General features: G+C 40.8%; 1 protein-coding gene across 1 annotated transcript in view; it reads left to right on the top strand.

Annotated features, from left to right (window-relative positions):
* LOC118006469 (complement component C9-like) overlaps positions 1-19,293 on the top strand; it is a 48,118-nt gene that overhangs the window by 10,373 nt on the left and 18,452 nt on the right. The window contains exons 2-5 of the mRNA XM_034999136.1: positions 950-1,055; positions 1,567-1,711; positions 2,087-2,234; positions 9,387-9,525. Of these exons, the coding sequence (XP_034855027.1) occupies positions 950-1,055; positions 1,567-1,711; positions 2,087-2,234; positions 9,387-9,525 (538 nt within the window). The remainder of the gene's footprint in view (positions 1-949; positions 1,056-1,566; positions 1,712-2,086; positions 2,235-9,386; positions 9,526-19,293) is intronic.

Genomic DNA, 19,293 nt, shown 5'->3' with positions numbered 1-19,293 from the left:
AATCGTGCACAAGTAGAATGTGGGTGGTTCACTAGGAGATTGTAGCCTAGAGAAATATAGACCTAGATCTGCCCAAGAAAACATGATCAAGAACTTCCTGCCCCTTCTTGCACGTAGTTATTCATTTGTGTTCAGAAAACATTTACTGAGCACCTACTATGTTCCAAGAACTTGATATGCAAGCTGCACAGGTTTAGAAGTGTCCCAGATCACTGATGTTGTTATTTAGAATATAAGCTCTTTTAGTTTGGGGATCATAGTTTTTGCTTTATTTTGTTTTGTTGTTTTGCACACCATTATATCCCAGGTGCTGGCTACAGGAGCGGCTGGGCTGGCTGGCTTACATTTGCAAGAGAACCAGGCAACTGGAGGCTTTTTCAGACTCTGGGGGACACAAAGTGAAACAAGGTCTCTAGCCTCACTGAGTTCAGAAGGTAGTGGGAAATCTAAGACTAATCAATGTAAAACAGGCAGCAGGATGACTTGCCCGTTTTTCTCATCACCATTACTATCTTTTGGTTAGGTCGAAAGTTAAGTCACAAAGCAGTACGAGAATTCAACAAGAAGACCAGATGAAAACACAGAGCAGCATACGATCAAATGCCAAATGAGAGATCTAGTAAAAGGATTAGTCCTTTGATTTGCGAGGCACCTGGATGGTTTAGTCGGTTAAGCGTCTGCTCAGGTCGTGATCCCAGAGTCCTGGGATCGAGCCCCGAACTGGTCTCCCTGCTCAGGAGGGAGCCTGTTTCTCCCTCTCTCCCCTGCTTGTGCTCTATCTCTTGCTTTCTCTCTCAAATAAATAAATAAAATCTTAAAAAAAAAAAAAAAGGATAAGTCTTTTGATTTGGAAGGCAGAAAAGTAGTAAATAAATCAGACTGGCTCGGGAAGACTTTGTGGACACAGACACTCGTCATGCCATGAAGTTGACGCATTCTGTTATCTTAGTTATGGCCCACAGATAATACAAGAGAACGAGAAGCCATTTCCCATCGACTGCAGAATGAGCTCCTGGAGCGAATGGTCAGAATGTGACCCTTGCCTCAAACAAATGGTAAGTGTTCATTGTCATTCCCCACCCATGACCCCAAATGGAAACTGTGTTCCCAGCATCTCCAGGAAAAGGACTAGGAGGCAGGGAGCCTCCAGCTGAGTTCCAAACTAAGAAGGAAAGATAAATATCTACGTGAATGAGGCTCGATTTGCCTGGAGATCTCAGCGTGGCACACAATGGTAAATGCGTGCCACGAGGACCCGGATGCTATAGGAGAGACGGCCAACCCTGGCATGCAGGGTGTTACTTTAACATTAGTGACTGCTTTTAGGGCTTCCATCTTTTTTTTTTTTTTATTATGTTATGTTAACAATCACCATACAGTACATCATTAGTTTTTTATGTAGTGTTCCATGATTCATTGTTTGCATATAACACCCAGTGCTAGGGCTTCCATCTTAAAACCATCGACTCAACTGGGTCTGGAGGACTACAGTGTTGTGGATGCAGTTTTAGATCATTATCCCTTTTGGCCATAGAAATTCTAATATTTCCAGCTGGTTTTACACAGTTCCGCTCAAGGAGCATTGAGATCTTTGGACAATACAACGGGCAGAAGTGCATAGACGCTGTGGGAGACAGACGACAGTGTGAGCCCACTGAGGCCTGTGCAGACATGGAGGAGGACTGTGGCAATTACTTTAAATGCGATACAGGTAATCCCTGCATCCCCCTTGCTCACCACAGAGCTAAAAGAACGAAGCCTGCTTTTACACGCTCGTGTTTCCAAGTGCGAAAGGGGCCGGTCAAAGGGCTGTCTGTAAATGCTGCACAGCACACACCTCCGTGGGGCAGGTGCAGCCTCAGAGACAATGATTCCTGGTTTCCACAAGTTAGTTAATAAACAAGGCATCTTTAGATTTACCGTAAAAAAAAAAAAAGAATTCAGAAATAACTGTAAAGGGTGCTTCTGAGAATTCAAGTGTGTGCCTGTTCCCTCCCCTCTATCATTAAAGTCCATTTGCTAACTTCAGGAAGAGAAAGGAAATCTGTCGTTAGACACGCAGTGTCTTTCTTGATTTTGATTGCAGGCAGGTGCATCAAAAGGGGGCTTCTGTGTAACGGTGACAATGACTGCGGAGACTTTTCAGATGAGGTTGATTGTGAAGGTGATCTCCGTTCCCCTTGCCGTGAGAGGATCGTGGAAGAATCTGAGCTGGCTCGGACAGCAGGCTATGGGTCCGTATTTGGCTTAAATGTTTCTAGATGAAGATGGGTGGAAGGGGCACCTCAGTCTTGCCTGCCGCGCTAGGGTGGTGGAGGGTCTGCAAGGGCGGGGGGTGGGGGTGGGGAGCAGCTCCCAGGTCTGCCTTCTGCTTGAAACATGCTTGAGCTTAAAAGAAGGTAAGTGTGACATGAGTATCTCGAGATCATTTGGACGAAGCGCAGGAGGGGGTCTGTAGAATCTGGAGGATAGGTGATTTTCTCCGAGTCCATCAGGAGATGACACACCTCGGTTATGAACCTCAGGAAGGCCACAACAATGTTCAAGTGACATGTTACCACTTGACATTGAGTTGCCAGTGGTAGGTCTGGCCATTCAAATATTTGAATTGTCAGTAAGGCTGGTCTTCCCTGGGAACTTGTCCTGGATCTACGCCAGGTTATCAGTTCTCAGGAGGTAGAGCATTGTAGAGTCAACCCGAGAGGAAAGGGCAGAAGAAGCAGTTCTGATGTGGATGGTGATGGTGTTGAGACTCTGGTTCTCATTACAAAGTGAAGTTTCACCCACTTTCTGTACAAAACATAGGGGCTCTGGCCAGCTAAGCTCGGATGAGAGGTCTTGGACAGTTTAGAACTCAGAGTGTCACAGAATAAAGACCATCACCCAGAGATCTGCGCTCTGGGAATTAGGAAAATGACGTAGGCCCGAGGTGCTGTTCTGTTCTGTTCCATATGGTCAGAGAAGATTCCAGGGATATCCATGACATAGTTTCCATTTGTTGTTCTGAGCTGTTTTCAGCAAAGGTACTTTGGGTAAATTTCTTGGCAAATTGTACTCAAAAGAGACACAGCTTTTCCCAAGTCCACTGGTCTATTGACAGAGATGGCATGTGGCTCTGTTTCACTGCCTGTCATGCGATGTGTCTTATCAACCTCATGATCTCAGTGCCTGGTTCATCATAGGTGCTCCATAAACCCTGGGTGGGGGGGGGAGTAGACAAATAGGTGAATCAGTCAATCAGTTCATGAATTAATGAAAATAAGTGCTTCTAAAATACTGTCAGTTGGCATCAGGTAAGATTGAAACTGGGTCCCTAGAAATAAATTCAGGTTCAGGACTTAAGTCCTGGGAATGGGGATAAGGAGAGGAAAGAAGATGGGGATGATGGTAAAAGCAAAGCTAATAGAGGGACTAAGGTACTGGTTCCCAACCAGGGGTGATTTTTTTCCCCAGAGGACATTTAGCAATGCCTGGAAACTCTTCTAGGGGGTCACAACTGTGGGGGATGGGATGGAGGACTCAGGGGGTGAGGTAACACGGCTACCTCCAGTGGGTAGAGGCCCTGGATGGTGCCAAACATCCTGCAGTGCACAGAGCAGCCAGACCCACAGCGTCAGTGGTGCTCTGGCTGAGAAACCCTACACCAGGATAGGGGGCAGTTCCTAAGATAAGGCCTCTGGATCGAGGTTGGCTATAAATGGAGATGTCTTCTCTCTCTAAGCCAGATGGAACTTGAACTTTTGAATCTCAATAAGGAGAAAAGTCCAGGGTACCAAGAGTCAGGCACCAGATAAAACATTTCATACACCCTTTATTCACTTTATAAAATCTTGTCCTAGCAACATCCAAGTATTGCCCACGAACTAAGGGTCTTTGGCCCTTAGCCTAAAGGTAGGAGTCTTGAATCCAGTGTACAGTCTTTGTCTCCAAACACAGGAGGTTCTTTTAATAATTGTCAGTAAATGGTATGAAGGTTGTCAGAAACCTTAGAACCAGATCACTGCATGCTCCAATGAGTTCTGACTCATCCTGCTGCTTTCCTTAGGGAGACACTGTGAGTCTGTGGTGAAAGTCCATTATGACTTTGTTTTTGCTTTATTTGGGATCCGAGAAACAGTTTTCTCCTTAATCTAAACAGATGGGCTTGAAGCAGGGCATTGCATATATTATGTATTTTCGCTCCATGCAAATTTGCACCTTGTGAAAGGATACAGAAATTTTAGCCCTCTCAGTTGAAAAATAATCATTCACAATCTATTCATTTTCTTTGTTCAGAGAAAAAAAATTATTATATAACATTTGCTAGAAAGTTTCATAATGAGGCATCCTAGAGAGCTGGCTAAATATATCATGCTTTGCCACGGTAAGAGCTGGTGACAGGGAATGACACAGGGCTGAGTCTTCAGGACCAAGCAAGAGGGTGGGATCCCAGTTATGGGGAAGGTTGGCTGAAGAGGTGAAAAATGAGGTAGGTCCTCATAGAATAAATCTACCAGCATTTTTTATTAAATTCCCATTACCATGAACAATTACCTATAACCAGTCTTCCTAAAGCCTATTATTCTCCAACAGCTTTCATTTGCATAATACTTTGAACTTTCTTTTCTACATTTTTTTCTCTATAGAGTTTTCATAATAATCCTGAGGTTGTCAGGGGAGGTATTACATTCACTTTACAGAAAAAAGAAAAATGAGAGAAGCAAGTAAGACCATTTTATCTCTTTAGATTCTAGCAGAACTCTTTAGTTTCCAGTGGAACTAAACCCAAGTTTCTCTGACTTTTATAAAACTATGTTTTTTTCACCATGCCACCTTACCTTGGCCTCTCCCCACATGCTCATCTCCACCCACATCATTTTCCCCATCACTGCAAAACCTGTAAATCAACACCCTAGCTTCAAAGCAAAACTAACCAATGATCTCCTTAAGTTGCTATTAATTATCCGAATTTTTGAATTAAGAGTATAGAAGAGTAGAAATCAGTGATTAATATTTAAGAAGAGTTCTCAAAATGGCATGCTTTATTATATTGGTGATATTCCTCAATCCCATGAACATTATGTATTTATTTACCATGCATCACCATTATTCTTCTAAGGGTTTCTGGGATATATTGAATAGAGGTAATAGGAGTAAACACCCTCGTCATAGCAACAGATTTATAAACTGCTTCTACACAATCCAATCTGGAAAATCTCAACAAGTCTTATGAGCAGTCATATACAATCAGACTCTTTCATACATGAAAGTACAAGTACCCACAGTCATTAATTTGTACCTGTTTTTTTCATTTGAAGGACTCCCCCTTAAATTCTTAATGCCAGCAGAATTCCCTTGTATCACAAATATTTCCGCCTCTTGCCTTGTAGGCATTTGAGATTCTCCAGAAGTGTTTAGGGAAATCCCCTAACTTGCACTCATTGAAAAAATATAAATCCAAACCAGCTGTAAATGATGTATGGTAATGAATTACTTTTTTATGTGATCTAAGCATAGCACCCCTTCTGTGGAGGGAGCTTTCTTTTCTGGTCACCTGGTAAATGGGAACTGCCTATGGTTCTAGATGCTGGCATGAAAACAGGCATCTCTAGGTGCTGCCAAAATACACATGATTTTTTTATTTCCCAGGCGATGACATTCCATCCATGAGAAGTTTTCATGTTTCTTGGCCGAAAAAAAAAAAAAAAAATTGGCTCATTCTAGACTAGACTGGCTGTCTCTATAGTAGTGGAACCAAGTCAAAAGTTTTGAAACATTTCTTCCTTAGTTGTGCTTTAGACTGTGGAGCAGTTTCATTGTAACTTTCCAGATGGATCCAGCCAACTAGTCAGTTTGCTGTTCTGTAAAATAAAACCTTCAAAGTGGGGTATGCATACTACTGTGGGGTGCAAAAAGACTTTCTAAGGGGGAGACAGGTAAGTTTTAAGGTAATAGTTTCCTCAACTATTAGTGGCTTAACTAATCTATTGAACCAACAGTAAATCTTTTATTCCATACATACGTATTTTTCATAAACTTGAGAAGCTTAACAACCCCGTGGCATCCAAGTTGTGAAGCCCATTCTCCCCTCTGCAGTCCCCTTTTGTAATCACCTAACTTTCACCGTCCAAAAGAAGAGTACCCCCCTTACCCACCTCAATTTTACTCTGTGGTGGGAAAACCAAAAAACATTTCCAAATATTGGTGCTCAGTTGGACTCCAGTGCCTTGTAAGTCAACCCATCTCCAATTCTCTTTGAAAGATATTGTAATCAATTATCAGATAATGGGCTATACAAATAATTTTTAATGAAAGACTAGTCTGTGATCTTTCTTTTTGGCACAAAACTCAGAAGATCAAAGAATCAAGTGACATTGCCATGCCAAAATTCCTTCTATTCTTTTCCACTTATGTACATGAGTAAAGTTTCTCAGGATTTGTGTCTATAAAAATGGAAAGTAAGAATACAGTCGATCCTGAATCTTGTCTTTTTCTAGCAATAAGCAGTATCCATCTATGAAGGCAGGAACTAATCACTTAATTAAAAAAGACGCCCGTTCTTTTCACTGAGACACCTTTCCAAAAAAAAAAAAAGAGTTTGTTAACTATTTAAAACATTTTAATATATATACTGCTAATAATTATAACTCAATCCAGAGGAGTTTTTACTTATTTAGACCTGATAGTTAAAGGATACTTAATATTTTTTAAATTTCAGTTAATACCTTTTTGGTACAAAAAAGTATAAAAAAGTGATCCATTAAAACTTCTGAGCTAAAATAACATTACAAGAGGTTAAACTTCTGTGGTGGAAATAGAATAGAAGTATGGATTCAAGAATCAAAAGTGGGTAGGGACATATGGGAAATCTCTGTCTCTTTCACTCATTTTGCAATGAACCTAAAACTGCTCTAAAAAATAAAGTGTCTTTAAAAAGAAATTAGAATAAAAAGGAATATCATAAAATCTCTAGTTGCTAAAGAAAGATAAACATTGCAGCGATTTGATACCCACCATCACTATGGCATTTATATTTCACTGGATTTATTTTAAAAAGAGGCAAAATAACTGTACTTTAAGATGTAAATATTTATAGCCTGCTGAGAAATTATATCCTTTGCAACTACTTAAACTTAAGATGAAAAATCTTAGATGTCACACCAACACTGTGCAGGCAGGCAAAATTTGTCATCATGTTTTCATAGAGTAGACAAGCAGAAAATCTGAAGACTACTACGCGAAACCATGCCATACACATTTCCTCCTCCAGGCTTTTGTGCACACCATTCTTCCTGCCCTTCCATCCCCATCCTGCAGCGCCCAAATCAAATCCTACTTCTTCTAATCTCTATTTATGACCCTGCCATGGGGTTTCTTCCTTTTGGGAACCTGCGCAGCACTTGCCTGTGCTACTTGGCGCACGTGTATTTGACCTTGGACTCTTTTTTGAAATAGGTGGTTATGTGTCCAACTCCATAATTTGAATACAATTTTCATGAGATCAAAGACTGCGTATTAACTCTCTTAATATTACTCACTATTTACTACAAATACTACACTCTGTGTAGATATCATAGTCACCCAAGAGTTAATCATCATTATAACAAAGATTAACGTCATTGTTCCCTGAAAGTGAAGAGGTACAGAGTCTCTGTTAATACAGATTTATGAAGGACAAGTTCACTATAGAACAAAGAAAATGTACTGCAGGGCTTGTTTAAGAAACAAACACAGATAATTTGTTTCCAGTGTTCCATGTCTTTGTATCAAAACCTTAGTCATACCAAAGGGGGGGGCGCGGGGAGGTATTATTCATTTGCTGTAGATGCAGGGATGGGTGAAGAAGTGAAGCTGAAATGTTAACCTACCATGAGGCATTAGATGTTTGAGAAAGTAAACCAGATAATAATGTCTCTTTTTTCTTTCTTACTCAACTAAGCCTAATTTTTGGCCCTATATTAAACTTTAGGGCCATAGCATTTTTCATGAAAGGTTCTCATAGAGCAAAAAATCAGAAGTGGTTAACTATACAGTTAGCTCTGAGAAAGATATTCCTGAATTGGTTCCTTAACCTACCTTCCTTTAAAGTTGAGCTATAATGTCGTTTTCTTTGTAGATTCAACATTTATTAAGAATGTGCCATTTGGAGGCACCTGGGTGGCTCAGTCAGTTAAGCATCTGATTTTGGCTCAGGTCATGATCTCAGGGTCCTGGGATCAAGCCCTGTATCAGGCTCCCCGCTCCGTAGGGAGTCTGCTTGTCCCTCTGCCTATTTCCCCCACTTGAGCTCTCTCTCTCTCAAATAAATAAATAAATAAAATCTTAAAAAAAAAGAATGTGCAGTTTATGTGAAGATGTTGTTTTTAACTAAACCACTGGCAGTAAGATAATCTTTTTTATTTTTTATTTTTCTTTCATTAGCAATGGGTTTTAGAGTAAACCATCTACACCCTTTGACATATTACTCTTGAAACCAACATCTAGATTTATAATCCAGTTCATTGGAGTTTGGGATGTGGTCTAGATCCATGGAAGAATTTCTGCTTTTGTGTCAAACTCAGTTATAGATGTGCAGATCAAACCTCTATTTTGGCCTCCCTGGTCTGGAGCCATATATTCCAGACTAGACAGCAATGACCGTTCTGATTAACAGAAGTGTACTTCACAGAGAAGGAACTGCTCCTTGTTCATACATTGCTTTTAGGTCTACAAATCAAACTTAACTTTTTTAAAGCTAGATAAGATTTCTGTTTCTGAATTAAAGCTTGCCAAATAAAAATATTTTGCTGAGAGGAAAAAGTAGAACTTTTGAGAATGCCTTGTCAGGATGCTGAAATTTTTGTATTTCCCCTTGGAAAGTATAGTAGAAATAATATAAGCCTGGAGGGAATGAGGTTCTTGACAAGCAATGAGACAGCTGGAGGAAAAGGCTTCAGTTTAAAGAGAATGGGGAGAGAAAGAGCCCCAATGTTGATTCATAGATTAAAAATTACATGCATATGTTATACTGCCCCCCCCCCCCGAGATGCTCTGTTCTCAAATAATTTAAATAGGGTACTACAGAGTTGGCTCTTAGCTTACTAGGGGAGGTTAGCTAAGAGTTACAGCAGTGGAGTTAAGACTCTAGGAGCCAGATGGTCCCTTGCTCCCTAGTTATTGCATTTCTTTCATTGTGCTCCCAACAATGCCCTAGTTGCCTGGAAGTTTATAAGGCCTTCCTAACGTATGCTTGCTGCCAGAGACATAAAGCAGAAGTGAGCAGACTCTTGCTTCTGTTCCTGATTATATCACGCATATATGGGGTGATGGGGACATGAGCCAAAGCCTTCTCTTTCCCAAGCTACAGAGGACTGCCTTGCATTAGCTCCTGGGATTTCCATATCTGATGCTACTCTGTTCATTTTCAGCATCAACGTCTTAGGGATGGATCCCCTAAGCACACCTTTTGACAATGAGTACTACAATGGACACTGTGACCGCGTTCGGGATGGAAACACCTTGGTCTACTACCGTAGACCCTGGAACGTGGCTTCTCTAGCCTATGAAGTAAGTCTCCTCAGAAGCAAACATATTGCTCAGCTTTAAGCTGAAAAGCCACTTCAATAAATGTAACACTAAATAATGTGAAAAGTTCAGTAGACTAAGAATCTGATGGGCATATAAAATTGACTGAAAGAAGAGGAGGTGTAGCTTCGATCTCTTTAGAAAACATACAGTGGTCTACAGTCAACCCTCAGGAATGGGCGCCTAGTAATAGTTTTGGCAAATACTTAGACTCCATTAAAAGAATCATCTAAAAGCCTGATAAAATAAAAATTAAATTAATGCTGATTTAAGTCCTGGGTACACTGCTCATGCTATTTAAGCTCACTTTTTTTTTTTTTTAAAGATTTTATTTATTTATTTGAGACAGAGAGAATGAGAGAGACAGAGAGCACATGAGAGGGGGGAGGGTCAGAGGCAGAAGCAGGCTCCCCCCCGGGCAGGGAGCCCAATGTGGGACTCGATCCTGGGACTCCAGGATCATGACCTGAGCCGAAGGCAGTCGCTTAACCAACTGAGCCACCCAGGCGCCCTAAGCTCACTTTTTGCTAGCCTACAAATCAAAACTCTTCTTGACATTGGTTTTTTCCTCAGCATTCCCCTAGGTAAGTCCTGCTTGACTAATGTGAGTGGCTGTTTTCACTCACCTCAAACCCCTCTAGCTCTTGTTAAACCATTTCTTAAAATGATTTTTGCTCTACCCAATGCCTCTCCAAACTTAACCACCTTCCTGAAAGTCACCTAAATTCTCTAGAACCATCCACAAACTGGAACCCTCTGTTTAAAGGATCAATATTTGTCACCATTAGAGAGATTTTTTTGGTCTAAGCAAGATAAAAATAAAGAATAATAATTCACTTATTCTGAATCAGGAGCTACAATAATCTGTTTTTTTTTTTTCAATGGTCCCATTGGTGACCCATAAAGTTTACTTTATTCAGTTTTCACAAAGTCCTTTATCACTGTGGTCACTCGCAACGGTTTCCAAAACACATATACTTTTAAATAAATGTAGTTAATATTTCTTTTCTTTTTAATAATGTTGTAAAACAGTCCCTACTCATTGCAGCCTGAAGCGATCCTGCTCTCCCATGAATACTAAATATTTTAAAGTCTGGACTATTTGACTGGCATTTCTTTTACATGTGACCACATTATCCTATTTTTTTTTCTTTTTTGTACCTGTAAGGCCAGCATAGAATCATTTTGCCACAAATTTCAGGGAACGTGTTGGATTATTGATTTTTCCCCCTCATGCCAGGTTTTTACCCTCTTTAAGCACATTTTTTGAAGGGAAGATGATCATCTTTCTAAAGGTTATTACAAATGTTCCACTTTTTTTTTTTAATTTTTTAATTTTTTATTAGAGAGAGAGAGAGAGCACAAGCAGGGGGAGTGGCAGGCAGAGGGAGAAGGAGAAGCAGGCTACCCGCTGAGCAGGGAGCCCGATGTGGGGCTCAATCCCAGGACCCTGGGATCATGACCCGAGCTGAAGGCAGACGCTTAACCGTCTGAGCCACCCAGGCGCCCCAAAATGTTCCACTTTCTTAAAAAAGAATACTCCAAAGATAAGGTGACCTTTGTCATTGCTGATGGAAGAAGGGTTGTTGACATCTTACTTTATTTGGTTTTTAGTTCTCAGGTCTGTGTCATACAGTTTTCCTGTCTTCGTCACTGTGACCAGCCTCTTAGCTTCTCTCTAGGGGTAGGAATGGCTGTGAGTGACACAAGATGGTCAGGGCCAGAACCTTGCCCATGACTGATCTTGAAGCTACATTTGGAGAGTAAATACACTGTTTTCTCTATTTACAACCCTGGAAATAGATGGGTTTCTGTAGTCAGTATTTTGGATTTTACAAAGATGATGTGTTGCTTACCCCGTATATTACTTACACCCCCAGGGGAGTTGGGAGCAGCATCTCATAACCAAGCACATTAATATTTCTGTAGCAAAACTAACTGATCTTCACATAAAGTGGGAGAAATGAAGACTCTAGTAAATTTTTATCAGTTCCAATCAGAATAATGCCTCCAAATGGGTGTTGGCATCAAGTTGATAAAAAGCAGACAGGGATTGTGGGCCTGGGTGGTGAGTTGGTGTCAGCTGAGGAGGAGTGCTGATGGAGTTGGCTGGGGGCTTGCTGAAGTCCCCACATTACTTCCTTAGTGCTCCAGCTGCTGGTGCTCCCCTCACTCTCATCTGTGATGGTCTTGGGAAATAGCCAAATATGTTTCTACCATACGTAAAAGAACATGAACTTATTCAATGGAAATCTCTATTTTGACTTCTTAGAAAGAATTTCTTCCTACACCTTCTAATATCCAATGGAATAGTTTGCCTCCTTTTTTGCATATTTTATTATAGGAACTGAAGGCAAAGAATGCATTTTATACGTCCTTACAGCCTGTTATACTAATACTCTACTCAATATATGTGTATATATGATGCTCAACAAATTTTTATTGGATGAATTAATTTTTAAAATCCTGTCTTAGTTACTCATCAACAGTAATTTACTGTCTTTTATGTTTTGAAAGAATTCTACCGAACTATCAGTGTATGAGGAATATTTCGTACTAATGACATCTGACTCTGACACATTCACCCTCCCTCAGTGCCTCTTCTCTCAAGAGTGGCTCTGGTTCTCTGACTCCCCAGGACATAGTACATAGGTTGGAATCCCAGCTCCACTCCTAAGCAGCAGTGAGATCTCGGGTAAATTATTCTTCCTCATCCTGCCTCAGTTCCCTCATCTGTAAAATAGAAATACTGATGCCTATCTCGTAAAGATAAATGAGTCTAAAACACCCAGGAAGTTATCGGCACATAGCAAACGCTCAATAAATATTTGCTATCATTCTTTTTTTAAAGAATATAATTAGTAAAAGACTTTGCTACGATTCAATGCATAATTAGCATTCATATTACAGGTCAAGGTCTACTGGCTATTTAATAAATCAGAAGTAATACTGAACCTCTGAAGCCTGCAATTATGGGGAAGAAAACAGGGATGGTGTCATGTACAAATCAGTTCCTTTTCCCTTGTCTTTCTTTGGTCCTCTCCACTTTTGTTCTGGAAAGTAACAATTGGTAAATCAGGTTTCAGGTTTTTATTACCATTTTCTTTAAACCTGGGTCACCATGAATATGTAAGATTTAAGAGATCAACAAAGAATTGTAAAATGCACCTGGATTCTAGTTGTCCTTTCCCCCCAATCCTTCCCAAATCCTGGGTGACTTTTATATCCTGTGGACTCTGCCAGTAACTTTTTGTTGCCTCTTAACCTCTTGTGTCTGTTCTGCCAGAGCCACTCACATCTGGAACCACATCCTTAGCTGTGTTCACCAGAACTGTGCTGCATGTGGATTCCAAACACTGGGGAATCCAACATTTAACCCTTTGCCTCACTGCAACTGGCCCATCTCTCAGCTCTCACTCTCACTTGTGACCACAAACCTACTCTTGGACCACATCGAGATCCAGTTCTTTGGCACTGGCTTTCCTCCCATTCCATCTTGCTCCTCCGGTTTTCAATTCCTTCCTAGAATCAATCCAGATCCATTTTGACCACTCTTGATAATATTATCAATGCCCTTGACTTCTATTCCTTCTATAATCCAGAAACACTCCAACTTTTGATGAACCCTATTAGTTTTCTGCCCCTCTTGTAAACTTGTATTGCTTAGAGAAATTCATAATGATATAAGAACTCTTGGCATTATACCCTCACCCAGGACCTCCACACAGCTCAGCTGGTCCACACACCTCCCCCCAGGCTGCACTCCTCCCCAGTCCACACAGGGGTGGTTTAAAATTTCCAGCATCCCCCTCAAGCTCCTCATCTGACCGTGTTGGCCTTAAGCTCAGTAGATGGCATTAGCTTCAACTTGACAGAGAATACCAAAGCCTAGAAAAGAATTTTCTAGTTTTTTCTTCAAGGTTGTCCTTGTGTACAAACTTACTTCTCACTCAGTCCACCCTTAACATCCTTCTATTCTGTCTCAGTAGAAAGTGTGTCTTTCCATATGTTGGATTCCATGTCAAGTGCCTTGTTAATTATCTTCTTAAGCCTTCTGTCAACCTCTCTCTCATCTTCCACCCTGCCCTTAATATATAAATAAATACTTCAAGACTCTCATTAAAAAAAAACACAAACACAAGAAGGAAACACCCATCTCCACATACTCTTCTTATCTACATTTGCTGTCTCAATTTTTGCATTTCCCATTAACTCCCTAACTATATTAGTTCACTAGGGCTGCCATAACAAAGTATCACAGACTGGATGGTTCAAACAACAGAAATTTATTTTCTCACAATTTGAAAGGCTACAAGTCTGAGATCAGGTTTCTTCTGAGGCCTCTCTCCTTGGCTTGTAGATGTCATTTTTCCTGTATCTCCCCAGCCTCTTCCTTCTGTTTGAGTTCTAACCTCCTCTTTTTATAAAGGCACCAGTAATATCGGGTTAGAGCCCATTTTAATGACCTCATTTTAATTTAATTAACTCTCTAATATTTGTATCTCCAAACACAATCACCTTCTGAGGTACATGGGCTTAGGACTTCCACACATGAATTTGGGGGGAGCATAGTACAGCTCACAACACCAAATCTCTATTACCTTCTTGCGCCAACTGCTTTTGCCAAAGTCCATCTTGAAGATTCTTTTGAGCTCCCTTTACTTAGGACAGCCCCTAAATATAGGTCTTACCAGAGTTCCTACTCCACCTTGTTTCACTAGTCTCTGTCTCCATATTCTCCTTGGGTTGATTTCATTCCCTCCTGTGGCTTCAATTTTCACCTCTAACCTGATGGCTTACAGATACTCTATTAGCGGCCCATGTCTCTCTCCGAACTGGATACCCACATAGCTAGTTGTGTGCAGTCATCACACAGTTAACATATCCAAAGCTGGTATCCACTCTTTTTTTTTTATTCTTATGCTAATCCCCATACATTACATCATTAGTTCTAGATGAAGTGTTCCATGATTCATTGTTTGTGCATAACACCCAGTGCTCCATGCAGAATGTGCCCTCCTCAATACCCACCACCAGGCCAACCCATCCTCCCACCCCCCTCCCCTCTAGAACCCTCAGTTTGTTTTTCAGAGTCTATCGTCTCTCATGGTTCATCTACCCCTCCGATTTCCCCCGCTTCATTCTTCCCCTCCCGCTACCTTCTTCTTCTTCTTTTTTTTTCTTAACATATATTGCATTATTTGTTTCAGAGGTACAGATCTGAGATTCAACAGTCTTGCACCATTCACAGCGCTTACCAGAGCACACACCCTCCCCAGTGTCCATCACCCCATCACCCCATCCCTCCCTCCCCACCCCCCACTCCAACAACACTCAGTTTGTTTCCTGCGATTAAGAATTCCTCATATCAGTGAGATCATATGATACATGTCTTTCTCTGTTTGACTTATTTCACTCAACATAATACCCTCCAGTTCCATCCACGTCGTTGCAAATGGCAAGATCTCATTCCTTTTGATGGCTGCATAATATTCCATTGAATATATATACCACATCTTCTTTATCCATTCATCTGTCGATGGACATCTTGGCTCTTTCCACAGTTTGGCTATTGTGGACATTGCTGCAATAAACATCGGGGTGCACGTAGCCCTTCGGATCCCTACTTTTGTATCTTTGGGGTAAATACCCAGTAGTGCAATTGCTGGATCATATGGTAGCTCTATTTTCAACTTTTTGAGGAACCTCCATACAGTTTTCCAGAGTGGCTACACCAGCTTGCATTCCCACCAACAGTGTCAGGGAAATCCAAATCAAAACCTCAATGAGATACCACCTCACACCAGTCAGAATGGCTAAAATTAACAAGTCAGGAAACGACAGCTGATATCCACTCTTAACACCCAGTTCCCTGATTCTTACGTTTGATTTCTTCACTTATTTTTTTTTAAAGATTTTATTTATTTATTTATTTGAGAGAGAGAGAGAAACAGCATGAGAGGGGAGAGGGTCAGAGGGAGAAGCAGGCTCCCCACTGAGCCAGGAGCCCGATGTGGGACTCGATCCCAGGACTTCGGGACCATGACCTGAGCCGAAGGCAGTCGCTTAACCAACTGAGCCACCCAGGTGCCCTGATTTCTTCACTTAAATGGATACAATGAAACAATGAAATAATATCTTCCTAATCACCAAATTCAAAATCTGGGAATCATCCTAAAGACTGCCTCTACAGACGCATCTCCCTCAAAGTCTACAGTATCCAATCAATCTCCAAGTTCCATTATTTCACAATGTCTCCTAAATTTGTCTCCTCTTCTCCATTCTCACTGCCATGGCCATGGCCTTAGGCACCTGTCATTTCTCAGCTAGGCTGCTGTGTCTTCTTATCAGCTTAGGACCTCTAGTTTTGCTCAGTTTCAATTCGTTCCACACACATCAGTATGAAGATAAATGATAAATCTGATCTTATCTCTTAGCTGCTTAAATTTAGTGAGTGTTTCCCTGTAGCCAGCAGGATAATAATCAATCTCTGTGATAGGGAGAAAAAGGTCATTCCTCACCTGGCTTTTGATTACCACTCCTCCCTCAGCTTTCTCCTCTGAATTCTCTGTTTTGGTTAGATGCCCCACCTGTAAATTAATGCAATAGCCTCTGCTTCCCTTTCTGTTCTAGCATTTATTTTGTTGCATCATATATACCCTAAGTCAAGTTTCTAGTTATTTTATTTACTGTGGAATCCTGAGAAACTAACCTTGTATTCTTTGCTAAAAAAAAAATGATCACTGAATTAATAAATAAGTGCATGCAGTATATTAACAATCTTTTCTTTACTTCTTAAAATATTTAATTATTTATTTTGGGGGGGAGAGCGAGTGGCGGGGAGGGGAAGAGGGAGAGAGAGAATCCCAAGCAGACCCCCGGCTGAGTGTGGAGCTCCACGCAGGGCTCAATCTCATGACCCTGAGATCATGACCTGAGCTGAAATCAGAAGTCAGCTGCTCAACCAGTGGTGCCATCCAGGCACCCCAACAGTCTTTTCCTTAAAAGCTCACGCTTCTAACGAAGGCAAGAGCCCATAATCAAGTAAATATTTCATTGGAATTGCCATTAAGATTGACAACAAAACAGAAAACAGAGGCTTAATAAACATTCCAACTGTACTTTCTGCTGCAACTTGAGTCCATTTAGAAGCCCTGGCAGTGTACAGATCAGGTTTATTATGCACCTGCTGATTTGTTTATTGTATATTGATGTTTCCAAGGAACAAAAGACTGGTCTATTTTGAAAGGAACTATGGTCTATGATAAACTAATATGAGTTCAAATTTGGAGTCACAGACAGGAATCAAATAATGAAGGTTCTCATATGCCATATTAAGTAATTTGGACATGATTGTGAGCATGAGAAGGCAGCCACTGAGGACAGCAACATGGTCAGAGTTTCATTTTAAATCTTTGTGTTTTATGGATATAAATTTCAAAAGGACAAGACCAGAGAGGTAACGACAGAAGGAGGCTATTTCATGGTCCAAGAAGGAAATGATGGAAGACTAAACTGTTTATATAATAGTAGAGACTGAAAGGAAGAAAGGGAATCAGTATTTTTTTTTTTAAATCTAGCATATTTAAGAACTAAAGAGTTCACTAATGAATTGGCAACAGGGTAGCATATGGTCAATTGGTCAGTTCTGAATTAAGACTCCCTGGGTTTAAATCCTAAGTTCCTCCACTTATCATCCATGGGACATTAGGTAACTTATTTATCTTCCTGAATCTCAGTTTCTTATCATAGAGTGGAGTGGTAATAATACATATTTCATAAGATTTTGAAAAGGTTAAATGTGTTAATAAGTGCAAAGTGACAATTATTTCTCACAATTCTGGAGATGAGAACATCAGAAGTTCTGGAAGTCCGAGATCAGAGTGCTAGTCTGGTTGAGTTAGGGCCCTCTTATGGGCTACAGACTTCTTGCATCCTTATATGGTGGAAGGGGCTAGAGAGTTCTGTGGGGTCACTTTTATGATAGCACTAATCTCATTCATGAAGACTCTTCCCAAAGGCCCCCCTCCTACCATCGAAATGGGCATTAGGATTTTAACATATGGATTTTGTGGAGGGACATAAACATTCAGACCATAGCATTCCCTGTGCAGAACAGTTCCCCACTGTATGCTACGGCTCCAGTCTGTGCTGACTGAAGAGATGGGTGGCTCCTTCTCAGACAAGAGTTACGACCTATTGCAGAGGGCCTCTGGGAGGAGTTTCACCACTGAGATTAACAAACCTCCCACTGATACCTGACAATTGTCAAGTTGGCTAAGAATTCTTTTTTTCTTTTTTAATTTTATTATTATGTTCACCATACATCATTAGTTTTTGATGTAGTGCTCCATGATTCATTGTTTGTGCATAACACCCAGTGCTCCATGCAGTATGTGCCCTCCTTAATACTCATCACCAGGCTAACCCATCCCCTCACCCCCCTCCCCTTTAGAACCCTCAGTTTGTTTTTCAGAGTCCATAGTCTTTCATGGTTCATCTCCCCCTCCAATTTCCCCCCCTTCATTCTTCCCCTCCTGCTATCTTCTTCTTATTTTTTTTTAACATATAATGTATTATTTGTTTCAGAGGTACAGGTTTGTGATTCAACAGTCTTTCACACTTCACAGCACTCACCATAGCACATACCCTCCCCAATGTCTATCACCCAGCCACCCCATCCCTCCCACCCCCCACCACTCCAGCAACCCTCAGTTTGTTTCCTGAGATTAAGAATTCCTCATATCACTGAGGTCATATGATATATGTCTTTCTCTGATTGACTTCTTTCGCTCAGCATAATACCCTCCAGTTCCATCCACGTCATTGCAAATGGCAAGATTTCATTCCTTTTGATGGCTGCATAATATTCCATTGTATATATAAACCGTGTCTTCTTTATCCATTCATCTGTTGATGGATATCTTGGCTCTTTCCACAGTTTGTCTATTGTGGACATTGCTGCTATAAACATCGGGGTGCACGTATCCCTTCGGATCCCTCCATTTGTATCTTTGGGGTAAATACCCAGTAGTGCAATTGCTGAGTTGTAGGCTAGCTCTATTTTCAACTCTTTGAGGAACCTCCATACTGTTTTCCAGAGTGGCTGCACCGGCTTGCATTCCCACTAACAGTGTAGGAGGGTTCCCCTTTCTCCGCATCCCTGCCAACATCTGTCATTTTCTGACTTGTTAATTTTAGCCATTCTGACTGGTGTGAGGTGGTATCTCATTGAGGTTTTGATTTGGATTTCCCTGATGCCGAGCGATGTTGAGCACTTTTTCATGTGTCTGTTGGCCATTTGGATGTCTTCTTTGGAAAAACATCTGTTCGTGTCTTCTGCCCATTTCTTGATTGGATCATTTGTTCTTTGGGTGTTGAGTTTGATAAGTTCTTTATAAATTTTGGATACTAGCCCTTTATCTGATATGTCATTTGCAAATATCTTCTCCCATTCTGTTGGTTGTCTTTTGGTTTTGTGGTTAAGAATTCTTTAATTGAAAGTTTAGTATTTTTAATTTTAACTAGGTTGTTTAGTTCAGGGTTTTTTTTTCCCCCATGCAAATATGAAAGTGGTAAAAAAAAAAAAAACAGTCAAAAAGTCTGAACATCGCAGAAGATTATTCAAGGAAATATAAGCCAGCTCCCACTCCAGATTTCCATTTCACAGTTCCCCTTCTCAAGGGCAAACACTTTGCTTTGTCGATTTTTCTGGTAATTTTCTGTGCACATAAAAACCTTTCTTCGCTT

This window comes from Mirounga leonina, unplaced genomic scaffold, assembly GCF_011800145.1.
Source record: "Mirounga leonina isolate KUSES-001 unplaced genomic scaffold, KU_Mleo_1.0 Mir_97, whole genome shotgun sequence".
Classification (NCBI taxonomy): domain Eukaryota; kingdom Metazoa; phylum Chordata; class Mammalia; order Carnivora; family Phocidae; genus Mirounga; species Mirounga leonina.
Note: the sequence above shows the minus strand (reverse complement) of the source record. Positions and strands in the feature narration are given on the sequence as shown.